The 15,571-nt window shown below is 34.0% G+C and overlaps 1 protein-coding gene across 7 annotated transcripts in view; it reads left to right on the top strand.

Moving 5' to 3' along the window:
• Positions 1–15,571, top strand: part of LOC134528296 (kinesin light chain) — a 247,810-nt gene that overhangs the window by 14,399 nt on the left and 217,840 nt on the right. For all 7 annotated transcript variants that reach the window (XM_063361796.1, XM_063361802.1, XM_063361793.1 and 4 more), the window contains exon 2: positions 22–101. In XM_063361796.1, the coding sequence (XP_063217866.1) occupies positions 61–101 (41 nt within the window). In that variant the 5' untranslated portion in view covers positions 22–60. The remainder of the gene's footprint in view (positions 1–21; positions 102–15,571) is intronic.

The following is a 15,571-nucleotide window of genomic DNA, read 5'->3' on the forward strand; positions in this document are numbered from 1 at the left end:
AATGTAGTTCATTTTTTACAGATCATTAATTGACACATTGATCAATGGACGGACGTCCGTATGGTGTCTGCTGAAATAGTAATGGAAGATCGCTGCGACTCGTAAGTAAACAAATGTATTTTTGCCAATAATTTCAATGGGAGTATTTATTGGTAGAAAAATAGTGTACGTTCTACGGTAATTATTTATAATTTTTAAAAGTGTAAGAAAGGTAAAATGCTTGCATGAAGTGGTTAGGAGTATACATAGTTCTTTACCAAATTATGATAAATTATTGGCAAGTATTAGTTTCTGGAGTTCGATTTAAACTGGTGTATATGGGTCACATTCGGCAAGTGTTACTTTATTGTCATGGTTCAGTAATTTTCGGCTGTCTGACAATTTTAAGACTGGCTACATTCGTAACAGTACCTACCATATACATACAGCTCACGTGCAAGGAAGCTGAATGTACACGAATAGATAGCAGCTACTACATCGAAAATAGTACATGCATCATGACAAAGTTGACTTACATTTAACTCTAGACTCTACAAATCCCAAGCACCAGCTCGCCTGGTGTCTAACTTTATCTAACTTATGCCAAGATACAAAGTTATTTCTATACAGTGGTTTTGAAAAGTCAGCTAATTTTGTTGTTAAAAAGTGGTTGTTGTACAGAAATAACTGTGTCCAAGTAACTTGGTCGTCAGTCTTCCTCATGGCGGACTCGCTTCAAATACAGCACCCGTTTGCTCCAAACTCTTCGCATCATCTCATATTTACAACTATATTATAATGCAATCTGAAAACATACAAGAATAGCACTCACTGGCTCTGTATTATTTACTTGTCTGGTACGCGAAGTGTGATCAGTAAAATCTGAATAAGCAGAAGACTAAGACTGGCTCCTAGTTTTGGTAAATATGTAGTTGGGTGATATATGTTAAAAAAAAAAATTTTAAATCCCGAAAATACTTTTATTCTATGCTTTTTAACTTCCTCTTTTCATAAAACCCGGCGGAGATAAGAAATTAAAAATACTTTAGGAGATATCGCCATTCTTATTTTGCAATACAAGACCTGTGCAATCATTCGACCACCGAAAAATTAATGGTAAATATTTACTTGGGCGGTATTTCCGAAAAAAAATGTTAAAAATCCGAAAATACCTTTATTTAATGCTCTTCAACTTCCTCTTTTCATTAAAAGCGGCGGAGATTAGAAATTCCAAATACTTTAGGAGATATCAAATTTTTAAATTTCTTCATATGTAGTTGAGCGGTATTTGCGAAAAAAAATTTAAAAATCCGAAAATACCTTTATTACTTATATGCTCTTCAACTTCCTCTTTTCATTAAAAGCGGTGGAGATTAGAAATTCCAAATACTTTAGGAGATATTGAATTTTTAAATTTCAGCACAAAACCAGCGCATTCCTGTGGCGTGCGTGCACCATTGTTTCTTGTTTACGTTACGTACGAGTATCTATTTTTTTATTGGATAATGATGTCACGTGATTGTTCGTGATAGGCCAGAATTCAAATGAACTAATATGTGATTATTTAGTTCAATTATTGTTTAAAACGGTGTTTAATTACCGCCTCCAACTTAGGTGAGTTTTTAACGTTTCTAATTTTAAAGTTTTATTTGTTATTTTGATATTGTTGCGCAAGTAATAAGTAACAAAAAAATTTACGTGAGTTGTTACTGTACATCCTTTGTTACGGGTTTGTTAGGTAAGGTCAGTTACATTATAAATAATTTAAAACTAAAGAATAATTAAAATTAATTCACATTATTTTTAATATCACCTTAGTTTGAAAGTATTTATAATGTAACTGACCTGACATAATCGACCATTTTAGTTTACTGTTCACCCTCTGTCCGGGTTTGTTTGGTCAGGTCAGTTACATTATAAATATTTTAAAACTAAACAGCCATTAAAATTAATTCACAAAATAATTTTTAATGTCGGCTTAGTTTGAAAGTATTAATAATGTAACTGACCTGACCTAATCAACCATTTTATTAATTACGCATTCACGATTCACGTATTCACGAACACACGGCAAAATAACAAAAATGGCGCCGCTCGAATGGTTCCACAGGTCTTGTATTGCAAAATTAAAAAATTCGATATCTCCTAAAGTATTTGGAATTTCTTATCTCCGCCGCTTTTAATGAAAAGAGGAAGTTGAAGAGCATATGATAAAGGTATTTTCGGATTTTTAACATTTTTTTTTGCAACTTCCGCTCAACTACATATGATGAAATTTAAAAATTCGATATCTCCTAAAGTATTTGGAATTTCTTACCTTCGCCACTTTTAATGAAAAGAGGAAGTTGAAGAGCATAAAATAAAGGTATTTTCGGATTTTTAACTTTTTTTTTCGGAAATACCGCCCAAGTAAATATTTACCAAATTAATTCATATTATTTTTAATATCTGCTTAGTTTGAAAGTATTTATAATGTAACTGACCTGACCTAACAAACCTGGACAAATGATGAACAGTAGGAACTCACGTAATTTTTTTTACTTATTACTTGCACAACAATATCCAATAAAAATAATTGATACTCGTAAACAAGAAACAATGGTGAATGCCGCAAGAAAAAAAAATTTCATACTCGTAAACAAGAAACAATGGTGTAAACCGCATGAATGCACAGGTATTGTGATGAAAATTAAAAAATTCAATATCTCCTAAAGTATTTGGAATTTCTTATCTACGCTGGGTTCAATGAAAAGAGGAAGTTAGCATAGAATAAAAGTATTTTCGGATTAAAAATTTTTTTTAACACACATCGCCCAACTACATAGGTATTTACCCTAGTTTTTTGGTGTATGTCTTGTAAAATTTCAGAGATTTTGTAGAGACCTGTTTTAACTACAGTGTGTTGTGTTGCAATTGCTGTGTGCAACCAATCGGCAAATACTGGTCAATAGCATAGTTGGACTATGAAAACAAAAAATCTTGTTTCAGTAGCATATTTCATATTGTTTTTCTCATTTCAAAGATAAGAGATGTATAATAAATTGGTATAACATTTAATTGTAGGATAGTGCTTTGTAGTTAATGACGTGTAGCTGTTAAAAACAAATTATATTGTTTTATTTAGGTTTAAAACTGTTTATAATAATAATAGCTGACAAAAATATTAAAATTTACAGAATTGATAATTTTGTTAGTTATAAATGAGAGGAAGAAACATTTTGAATGTTACAGTACATTCAAAATAGACACAAACAACACAGCTCTGAACAGCACAGAATTTGATGTTTTGTGCTATTCTGAGTGAAGCCCAGAATGTTTCCTAGGTGATTTCATATTTATTTAATATTAGTAGGATATGACTTGAAGGGTCGAAGAAAGGTAAAATACATTAAGTACCGGTACTTGGAAATACTTTGAAGTAAAATACATGAAATTTATCTGGGCAAGGTGCATAAAAAAATCAAATACCCAAAATGCCTTTTTTTTACTTTTTTAGTCATTTAGTTAAACAGCATTGCAATATTTCAAATAGTTTACCAGTAAAATACTGTTTTATTGGAGTTTTGGATTAACTTTATTTAAAATACCTACTAAAAATTTGCGTGACTTTTCAGTTAGGTTAGGTTAGCTTCATTGGAAATACTGGAAAATATTGTTAACGGTAGGTAATTAGGTAATGTTAGATTAGCTGCACTACTTACATATTATGTATTAATCATGTAATAAATATGTTTTTTTTTTTTTAAATCTGCAACACGTGTAAGAATCTAACCTTGGTAACATACATAAATTAAATCTAGTAATCGGCAAAACTACAAATTACGAAGAAATATGAAATAACTCACCTTCACAACAACTTGTAACTGCTAGTGACACGCGAACGTCTAGTTTCAAATATTCAACGTGGCAGAAATCATATCCTATGAACATCTACTGGAAAATAATCCTGTGTCGGGTGATTAAATTATAGTAATGGCTTTGCCGAATTGCTGAATGATAAGAAACAATGTCAGGAAAAAAATTCACATTTTTTTGTGCATTCCTCTCCTAGATGATTACTATGTACATAAATTAACTAAAGAGTGTAACATGTGAGAATCTAATTTTCTGTCCGTTGGTTATTACTTAATTATTTGTGAAATTTTTTTTTGAGTTTCTGATAGTTTTATGTAGGTAATAATGTAGATTGCAGGCTTCCATGACCATTGACAAAAAATAAACTATCCTGGCTTTCGAGATTGAGCAATGCATTGCTCTGCATTGCAGCAGGTATCTTAAGGGTTGAAAATAATCAACTGAGCCAGAAGGTGGTAAGGCTCTTTATATATTGAAACTGGTGTTCTTCAGGGAGCCAACTACGAGAGGTCTCGTCCTATTGTATTGCTTTAAATGTAAGAAATTTGTTGAACATTTTTATCTGAAGAGCTGTTTAACCACAACGTGCCTAAATACGTCCTGATTATAGCTAAACCCGAATACTAGCCTTATGGATCTGTTAGCTAAGGGGTCCACTATAAGGTCATCGTAGTGGATGTGGCCATCTTTGCATTGATTCTGAATTCTCATAAGGGATGCATCGGCATCCCTACATGCGTCCACTAAAATCGAGATTTCTAGGGAGGTCACTCGTATCCACTGTCCCTACATCCATTACCTTTAGAATAGTTTATTTTGTTTGTAAATAATATTTAAAATTTTGGCATAATATTTGGTTAAAATGTTGTAAGCATAAGTGATAACTCAAATAGATACAAATCTAAATGTTGATAAAAATCACAGAATGGCAAACTTAAACTAACAGAGGCATTTAATGCTCATTATAAGACTTTGTAATATTTTGAGATTCAAAACAAATTTTGAATTTTGATTGCTAACATTTATAACATCCACGCTACATTACATTTTTTAAATATGTCATTGTTATTTATGTTTTGCTGAATATTCGTAGATATTTCGACTCAAAATAAGTACGTGCACATTAGTACTATCGACTGTAAACAGGTGGTGATAGCACTAAAGGTTTTGGATACTATCCATCCCTTAGAAATGGTCTTTAATTTGTGGCTGCATTTGCTTTGTTGCATTTGCATTGTTAGGCTGGAATCACCATGGTCTGTTGTATCCGTGTGTGCGCATCTGTCTGTAAACAAGGTATCGTCTTCAGACTATCACAGGGCAGACTAATGAATGATGAGTGTCATAAATAATTACTGTAGGCTATTCATAATTATTATGCTAAAAAGCGTAGAATTTTTATGTAAAAGATACTTATTTCAAAAAATTATTTAAAGTAAAAATAGAAAATTTTGAAGTCTACAAAATTTTTTATGTTATATGAGGACAGCATTTTGAAGAATTTAAAAATACGCTAAGTGCAGATGAGTAGTTCTGTTTTAACTTATTTCATTTTTAAACTTTATATTTTTAGAAGAGTGAAAATTGCTAAAACATGTGTTTTCAGAATTATATTTAGGCATGAACACAGTAAAGATTCTTGAAAATACAGTTGGCATTTAAATGTCACATTTGTCTTCAATTATCTGCTGTATAATGGTATGTTTATCACTCAGATTATGTAGTTGCCCTATGCTTGATGTAATGATTGCGCGTCAGTTATGAGTTTGGTGCTTAGAGGCTACACCATGCTAGAAGTACCAGCGAGTGTGGCACCTATCATCCTGGCTCACCAACACAAATACACCCTTGACTAGGCAGACCTCTTATCCGTCGGGCAAATCCCGTCGGATCACTGAAATACGGAAATGGAGTTTGGTACAAGTGGCATTGTGAGTAAGTTAATACTTGAGTGTTTAAGGCATCAAGCAGTTTGCAAATGTAGTTTCATCACTGCTCCAATGTAAAACTTTAATCCACCTCATCTCTAGGCACCAGTGAACATGATATTTTCCCCAGAAGTCTGCTGCTCTGGACTTATGCCTAGATTCCAACTTCACCACCTCATGTCAGTAATATTTGATAACATTTTTATTTATAGTGACCAAGTTAAGGGATTGTTCAAGTACTTAAAAACTTAATTTATACTTACATTTGTGTATGAATATGTATCACATTGCAGTTACTTTACATTTAAATTCAAGAAGATAAACAAAACTGAAAAAAAATGAAGGAAATTTTTTTTTTTACTATGTAGGTTAAATGTTATTTTACAATAAATTTACAGAGAAAAAAATGTTTTGTTTTAAAAAAATTCAGACTGCATTTCCTCTTACCATTCATACATACAGTGTTGAGCATTGATTTCCCTGTAGTTTGATGTGACTTCACAAGATCCCCAGCTTCTTGTTATTTGGTTATTTTAAGGTACATTAGACACTAATGTATAGTACTTAAATGTTTCAAAGGGGGAAACGTAAGTCTTCACTCTTAAAAGTCCTTTTATAACCACATAGATTTAAAAACTTGAATGACATGGAATCTTTGGCATTTTCATTGATTTTACAGCAAAAGAGAAATTTTAAAACTAATTTACTTCTCAGTAATTACTGCAAAGAAAAATCTAACTATTTTCGAAAGCAATCAAAAAAGTTTTCAGGCTTAGCAATACAGAGCGAGTTGATAAATGGAATTCTCTTGAGAGGCTGACAAAACTGTAAATTAGACTGTTTATCAAATTGTAGTCAATAAATTGGCATATTTTAATATGTATATGGTCAGAATTTACCTGTGTTGCATGTTATGAATAGATATTAATAATTCAAAGAATAGTACCAATAAAACAAATGTTATTTTTGTCATAATCTTTAAAATTTTGTCTTAATGGCTTTATAATGATTACAATTTTAAAAACAAATTAAAATGAAATTAAAGTGCATTAAAACCCAAGTACTACAGCTTAAGTCAGTTTCCTACTTAATTATTTTGATTTTCACTCTCACCAAATAGTACTGCATTGCAACATGCAATGTGAATTCCCTTTTGTTTTTGATAAAAAAGCAGGTAACAGTAACTATTTTGTCTAAAATGAAATCTGCTTATTTGAAATAGGCCTGGGTTTTAGCACAGGGATGGTCCTTTTGGAGTGTCCTCTCCCCTTCCCAAAAACAAAACCCTTTAGCTAAACATGAACTGGAGTGACAAAAATCATTTACTTCAGGCTACACCTGACCTTTGATGTAAATTTTTTTTCCCTAAAAATGTGTAATTATAAATTTTTTTCATGCTACTATAATGTGTACAATTTTTTTTTAAAGTTTGTAAGGTGTCAGTAATGCATTAAAAATTTTGTTTAAAAATTGCATTTGTTTAAAATTTTAAAAGTTTGTGTATGTATGTGTATATTTTCGGACTTCCTATTTAACTGTGAGGTACAAATAGCACACCAACGAAAACTCTTGTCATCCGCCCCTTTCAAAATGCGTGGCAGGGTGTGTCCCCCGCCTCTGGTGCTTCAATCATCCCTCCCCTCTCCCCTCCACCTTCCCAGCCAAGTTCAACTGTGCATTGAAATTGCACGCCACATGGATAGTGCAGATGCGATTGGCCACAGGAAGGGCTGGGTTTGGGAATATAAGCATCGGACGTCGGGCCGTGCGCGCTCGTGAAGCTGTGACGTGCAACCCGGAGTGGCTGGTCGAAGCCTGCCTGCTCCCCCCCTCCCCCCGCGGGTAGTGTTTTTGCATGGAACCCGCCGGTTCGCGCCGCCCCGACCGCCTTCGCCGCTCGGGTGAGTCATGTTGGTTGCGTCACGGCTTCCCCGGGAAGAAGAGGTCAATATCGCGCCGCGGTCTGCGTGCAACAAGCGCGCAAGTGCGCGACGCCACGCCACGCTTGTGGCTCTAGAGCGGTGCTTCACGTAGGTCGTGGCCGCAGCATGTACTTGCATACTTTCACTTGCCCTTGAGGTGCACTTGAGCCATTCGGAGGGATAAAGCTTTTGGCTTAGGTATATGAATGTTATTTAGCTAGCTAAATAGGTTGTTACTTTTTTTTTTTTTTAGGTAAATATATGTAGTCCTTGCGAGTAGTATATTCTAACATTCGGGGGAAAAAAATTAGAGGCTAAGTACTTTAGTTTTAGGTTGGTTTCAAAGAAATACTACCTATTGTAGCCGTTATCATGGTCTATGATCCATAGACCCCAAAACCATGGTCAACTCAAAAGTTTATTTGTGTGTGTGTGTGTATGTATGTATATATATATATATATATATATATATATATATATATATATATATATATATATATCGCATTTTTATGAACACGATAACTGCCATTATTTTTCACATCACTTCCAAACTGATACATAAAATATAGAAGTGGAAAATCTGTGTCAAGTTCGTTTATGGGGCAATATCCGACCAAAGGGGTAGAAATGAGGAAGGTTTGTTCAAAAACAGAAAAATTTCTATAACTCTCATAATATGACGAATATCACATCTGTTTGACGTATTAAAACTCTTAGCAGAAATACTAAAAACTTTTGACTAAATAAGTTTTTGACACGAACAATCATAACTGCAAGGGGTGGAAAACACAAGTGTAGGAGGACAAAAAAAAATCTTAACTCCCATCGTATGCACATCATAAAATTCGTTCAGGTTGTTTGTTAATCGTATTTTTATCTAAAACTTTTGTCTGAAACAATGTTCGATAAGACGAACTATTGCTGCAAGGAGTTAAAAAAAAAGAGGGGTAGAATTTAAAACAAACATAACTCACTTAGTAGGCACACCGTTAAATCCGTTCGAATTGTTTTTAAACCATATAAATATTTTCTAAATTTTTTGCCTAAAGTAAATTTTTATGTAACACACTATTACTGCAAGGGGTGGAAATAACAAGGGTTGAAAGACAAAATGTCATTACTATAAAATCCGTTATAATTTATTGTAAAAATCCTAAACTTTATTTAAAACCTTTGGGTGAAACAATTTTTTATAAAACGAACTATTACCGTAAAAACAGTAGTTGAAAATTAAAAAAATTTCAAACTTCCTTAGTATCAAATTCGTTCCAATTTATTTAAAACCTTTAATATTATCTTATACCTTGGTGACTATATAGAATGTTACACATTATTAAAATGTTCTAGGAGTTAATAGAAGTTAATAGAAGTTTCCCGAACATTTCCAGAAGACTTCGAAATCTAACTACGCCTGTAGGCTTTGCCAAACGTGATTTTTTACTTTTGTTTCGTAAGTTACTATTCATTTGTTTAAATTTTCTTTAAAAATTGATTTTTTTATAAATGGTAATTATAGTAATATTGAGTGAACATTATTTTAAGAGCAATGTAATTATTTCAGTTTTCAATTAGATATAATCTACATGACGCTTCAAAAAATGGCGACATTTCTTCACCTCGAAGTACTTTCGGACATCTCTTCCAGTTCAGACACGGCCTTAGTTTGAATTGATATTTGAAATTTAACGTAGAATTCCTTAAAGTAATTCCGAGAGGTTTAAATATACACAAATTGTGTTTTCAACTACAGATCTTGACGCGAATCACAAGTAGTTCCCCCACCCGACGCTAGAATTAGTTTACGGAGTAGCTACGTGGATCATCGAATCATTCGATTTGCAGTTCGAATAAATAACTAAACGGCTCCAATAAAAGCGAAATATATATATATATATATATATATATATATATAAAATACTAAACCCCGGCTTTGGACTTTATTTTTCGATAGTGCATTTTATTAAAATTGCCTATCTTGTCAGAATTCATTAAACAGCAATACTACAAAGTTACCCGTTGACTTTTTGAACTTTTATTCGCGCTATCCGCTTCAGATGGCAGCACCGTTACACATTTCCGTTTCATGCGACTTACGTTCCATCCACCAAATGGTGTATACCGAGATCTAAGGTGTTGCACATCAACAACTCGTTCATCATGATCGCTGTGGCCGATCCAAAGGAATAGAGCTTCCTTCTGATCTCAACTCGCACTGGAGAAAATGACGTAGATAATATCGTGAAAAACTTGGTTTATGAACACAAGCACGTCTCTTCACGAGCTTTACTGCGGCACCGAATATGGAACTCATATAATTCATATATTCGCATAGTTATATTATAATTAATTAATTAATTATGGAGTATTGATACCACAATTATTACAATGGAATAATCTTTCGTCAGCGACATGTTTTGCTGTGGTTGTAAAATGTGTTTAATTAAACATTTAAATTAAATATTTGTGGCAAGGAAGGTATCCAGTTAAAATGTCAGAAATAACCCTTAAATAATAATAGTTAGCTGAAAAAAAAATCTAAATGGCGTGTGGGACCGAGCCTGGCATATAAAAAAAACATCGGGAACGCGCATGAAGAGGCTACTTCTACATAGTTTCGCCCGGCATGACATGTTGGTTCCTTGACAGCAGCAGCATTGTGTGTGGTTTGCACAGCCATGCAAGGAAAATCTGAGCATAAACTACACAGATTAAGTGGCGCAATACGTTAGGTATTCGCAGACCGTAACAACTTTTATGATGTTTGCGTAACGCACGTATCCTTTCCCACGAGGTTTAGGGTTTCGTTTCAGGATAAGATTTGTTCTTCATTTGTGGGTATTAAAGGGATGGTTTTCTGAATTATTTTTCTCATATAATTTCGGGTTATTTCACATTATTTTTTAATAAATTCATAATATAGGTAACCATTGTTGTATCCGAGCGGCGAGGATTTATATTGGGCAGCGATGTTGCGGGTAAGCGAGTGAAGTTTCAAGCAATTTTTTGTATTTATGTTTATTTGTAATTTTTTTGACATATTCTATACCATTGTATGGTCTATTGAATGAAATAATAAATCAAATCACTCCTGTAATACTATGTTCTCTTTTATTAGACTCTACATCGGTGTTATCTTACAATAATCATAAACTTAATTCATTATTAAGATTACTAATGGCAGCCAAGCCATGGTGGTTGCGAAGTATCTACATTAACTGCTTCCAGTATTCTGAAGACTTTAACTAATCATTGCGCTTCCTGCCAAGCGCGCGGACCCTGCTTGGTCCCTACTTTACGACTGTCCTACTCCAGCTTCTACTAAAGACTCCCTCTACCCCGATAGCTTCATCTGCCTTTTCTCCTCCTCTGTCTCAACCCTGTGACCCGGGGGTCACACTGTAACAACCTGGTGACCAGGAGGTCACTCAACCTCATGACTGGGAGGTCAGTTCCTGCTCTGGTCCTGTAAACATGGTTGCTCACATGTTTGTACTTCCAGGCCAAGAGGCTGTGCGCTATTTACCCAAGTTCCGCTACTGGTTCATGTGCATTCCCTGTTGTCCCGTGGCTTTAGGCTCCCGCGGATACGCTATTGACTCTGTACACACTCGGTCATCTCGACTCGCTTGCCCGACAGTCCAAGTAGCTAATACATTAACTAAAATTAATACACATAACTCAACACATACAGTAAAAGTTTCACATATATCACACCATATGTAATTGTTTATCAAAGGTTTTTATGTTTTTAGGAAAACCTTAATATTATTGATTTAATGAATGAAATACTAAAAATAAACATATTATTGGTTAATTCAAAACTATATCACTTGAACTTATGTTTTTAGTTCATGCTAGGACTCACATAAAAGTTAACCTTTAAGTTAATAATAGAAGCAGAATATTTTAGGATACTGCTTCCTTAAGACGAGGTAAGTGCTTTTTTTTTTTATCTTTCCCTGACCCCTTCGTTAGTGTTCTGGCAGTGTGGAAAAGTGTAAAATAAATTAAAATATTGACGTGCCTAGGCCATGCATACGGTGTCGAAGCGTCTCTTATTCTTGTCTTCTTGGGATACATGCTTACAGAGGCTCAAATCTGTATGTTTTGCGCGGGGGGAATCTGCGGCCCATGTATTTTGTTAGAGAAAAATAAGAGGTGGGTTGAAGTTCAAGCTTGCGCAGAAGGGACAGGGGAAATATTAACGGAACCCTTGAGTGGGAAAAGAAAATATGTTTCTGTCGTTGGTATATTTTCCCCTCTTCAACAATACACCATGGTAAATAATAATCTGACATGTAATCAGTGAAAATCATTATGTTGAAAATCAATAGGTGGTCTAGGCCTAAATGCATGGAATAAGCGAAACACTTGATAATATTAAAAATGCTTTACTTAAAATATGAGTTTGTCATTATTATTACGTTTATCATCCCTGTTTCACAGCTAAGAGTTTTGCTATGGGGCCACTGCAGTGATGGTCTTCATAATTCATTTGAGGGGGGGGGGGGCTGTTGCCCTGCTTCCCTCCCCACAACCATCCTATATCTACGCCCATGGCTTCACAAAAAAGATTTCTTGGTTATATTTATTGTTTCGGAAAGTCTGTAGAACATACTGGTACCTAGTATACATTTTTATGAATCATGGACTCGAAATATAATTATCACAATTATGGATATATTTTTTAACTAGCGCAGATGAAAAAGGGTTCGTGATGTCGAAGGATGAGGGTTGAAACAAAGAACAACACCCTTTAAATCTGGGTTAAGGGTTTTTTTAATTTTATTTTTAGGTTTGACATTTTCCATGAATGTCAGGGCTACTCGACAGTAAAACCTAACCATGTTGGCAGCAGTGTGCAATTGACGGGACATCAAACGTGTTCTGTCGTACTTAGTATTGCCGCCACATTGGCCTAAATACTTCCAACAATAAAAATGAAATATATTTCTTTTTACTGGCTCCTTGAAAATTTATTCGACACCACACGATATTTAAGAAATTTCATGTGATCATGTTTTTTGTTTAATTAATTAGAAGTTAATATTTTGAATGCAGTTTATTGACTTTTAATTCAGCGCATATCGAAATGGAAAATTGAAAATACTTTTAATTAAACTTAGAAAAAACTAAGTCATACCACCAAATTATCTGTCTGTGTATTACCGACAGACTTTTTCAATAAGAGTTAAATTATTCTGTGTGATGCTAAAATGATGTCATGACAAATGGCGATTATAAAATTTTGTGCAAATTTCATCTACACAACGTATATTAACTAGCTCCAATTCACAGATTAGAGTACGTATATTAATTTCTCATGTACAACTGAACAGGCAGGAATTTTCCTTATCCTGAGCTCAACTTGATTATTATTGTAACACATAGGACTTAGTACTCATTGCCACACAAATATTAGCAAGTGGGCAACACAGTGCTGCTGTATGAAATCAGTCGTAGAGAACTCTGGAGCGAGTATGAAATATTTCAGTTCCTCAATGGTTCTCCTTGAAAGCATTAATGCACAAATCTAATTCTTACACCGTTTTGAAGATATGCGGGAGTTATTAATTAGGGAAAGCTGAATAGCTTCAGCTTGCAATGAAATCGTTGATTATACCGTAGTGATAACCTCATCTGGTTTTGTTTTTATTTGCCGTGAAATTTAATAGTCGTGAGCTATAAAAAAAACTTGACATTCAGGGGTTCACCTGGCACGTGCACACATCTGGGCACACACACATACGGTGTGCAGAGCTCCAAAAAAATAAATAAAAAAACACGTGATTTGAAAACTGCTCAAGATATCCGAGGCTTCTCGTTAAGAAAAACATTTAATAATATGCTGAGGGCGCATCGTTACTTTTGTTTCCGTATTTCGTATTTCAGCTCTGTTTTTAGGAGAGTGAAAATGGTTAAAAATAAGTTTTTTTTTTCTTTTCCCATTCGCTACATATTCTTGAAAGCACTCTATGGCCTTCATTACACCTTTATCTTCATTACTTTGCCATATATGTTTTGGTCACCACTTAAATCGTATAGTTATCCTATGTACTATAAATACTGCGCAATACACACAAATTGTCTTAATTCAAAATGGTGGCTATAAATACTGCAAATACGCAGATAAGAATTTAGAATCAGTGTCTTCAGAGAATCACCTGTTAAATTAAAAACACATGGGCGCACAAAATTAACATAAATGTGAGGTCTCCCGATTTCTTTACATTTGAGGCGTTACACATTATTCAATACTTAGAGATTCTATTTATTATTTTAAATACATCAGGCAGGCATGTGCAAAACATAACGATATTTTGACGAGCGCGATATGAAGGAAAAAAAAAAGACTTCAACCTAATGGTGTATCCTTTGGTTATTCTTAGTACCTTTATTAAAAAAAAATTGGTTGTCTGTAAAGTCAGTTTCCGGACGATAGTTTAACGTGACAACGTCATAACAAAACATTGATGAAATGATTGAACCAGAAGAAAAGGAAATATCATATTCGGTCTGAGACTGAGCCGTAATAGGCTTTTGCAACCAAACCATTTAGGCATTAAAAATATATTCTTTGAGGAAGAAATTTTTTTTAATTTGAATCATTTTTATTGAATTATCACTATTTTGTATGGATACAAAGGAGTGAAATGAAATGTACAATTTAATTAATAAATTTACTTTTATTTGCATTCATTAATTCAAATATATTTATTACTATTGAAATGATGCGCGCGCCGTATTTATTTTTACAAGTACAAAAAATTTGTTTGCACCTGCCAGGATTTGAATTGACATCCTTTGGACTGGAAGTTTGCGACGCTGACCCCACAGCCACGAACCATACATGAAAATTGGTAGTTTCAAATGGCATTATAATTTATAAACTTTTTTTCAGGGTAGGAGAATAATATTATTTCGTTTTTATAATACGATTTGATAACAAATACGCATCCCAAATACACCAAACTTATTTATAATGTGTTACAATATTTTTTAAAACATTGTGCAAAAGATCCCGGGTGTAATTTGAATTATTATGTGTAACTGTAAAACACCATTGTTGGTTCAAAACGTATTTGAATATTCAACATTACTTTTAAATAACCGTACCGATTGTGCTGAAAATCGGTGGACGATCGTTAAATGACATAATATTAATAATTCAAACGACGAAAATATGATTGAAAAGTCAAATCGATGGTTGTTCCAATCGAGTGGAAGAGAGATGCCACGCATGCGTACAATGAGCACACAGGACACATCCGTAGTGGGACATCCGTAGTGGGACACTTTTTCGTGCGTGCATCGATTTATTAGACGTCACGTCAAAAAATTGTAAAATGGTTTCTTCAACACTAAAATGTCATACTAGTAACAATAAACATTTTAAGAATATAAAATTATAGCTTGTTCACAAGTAACATTATTGAAAATTATTTTTAAATTAGCTTTTAATGTGACTGACATTCTGATGTTGGTACGGACGAATCGTTAGTGTAAAATAAGCTCATCGCAGACCCTGACTAGTTAGTGACAGCCCCCTGACCTAGACCACACCAGTGCGACGCTCCCAGACGGTAAGCCTAAGATGTACATCAAGTTCTGTCCCTGCCCGAACACGCCCGAATATTCACCTTCGGCCAACCTCGGGTTTATTTATATATATTTATATTTCTCTGTTTATTTTAATGTAGCTATACTAACCTAACTAACCGTCCATAGTGTTTTAAAGTGTTTTAATGTAGCTAACCTAACCGACCACTTTTAATATTTCAATTCATTTTTCTTGCGCAAAAATAAAACAAATCCCGAGGTTGGCCGAAGGTGAATATTCGGGCGTGTTCGGGCAGGGACAGAACTTGATGGACATCTTAGGCTTCT

Source organism: Bacillus rossius, chromosome 1 (assembly GCF_032445375.1).
Source record: "Bacillus rossius redtenbacheri isolate Brsri chromosome 1, Brsri_v3, whole genome shotgun sequence".
Taxonomy (NCBI): Eukaryota; Metazoa; Arthropoda; class Insecta; order Phasmatodea; family Bacillidae; genus Bacillus; species Bacillus rossius.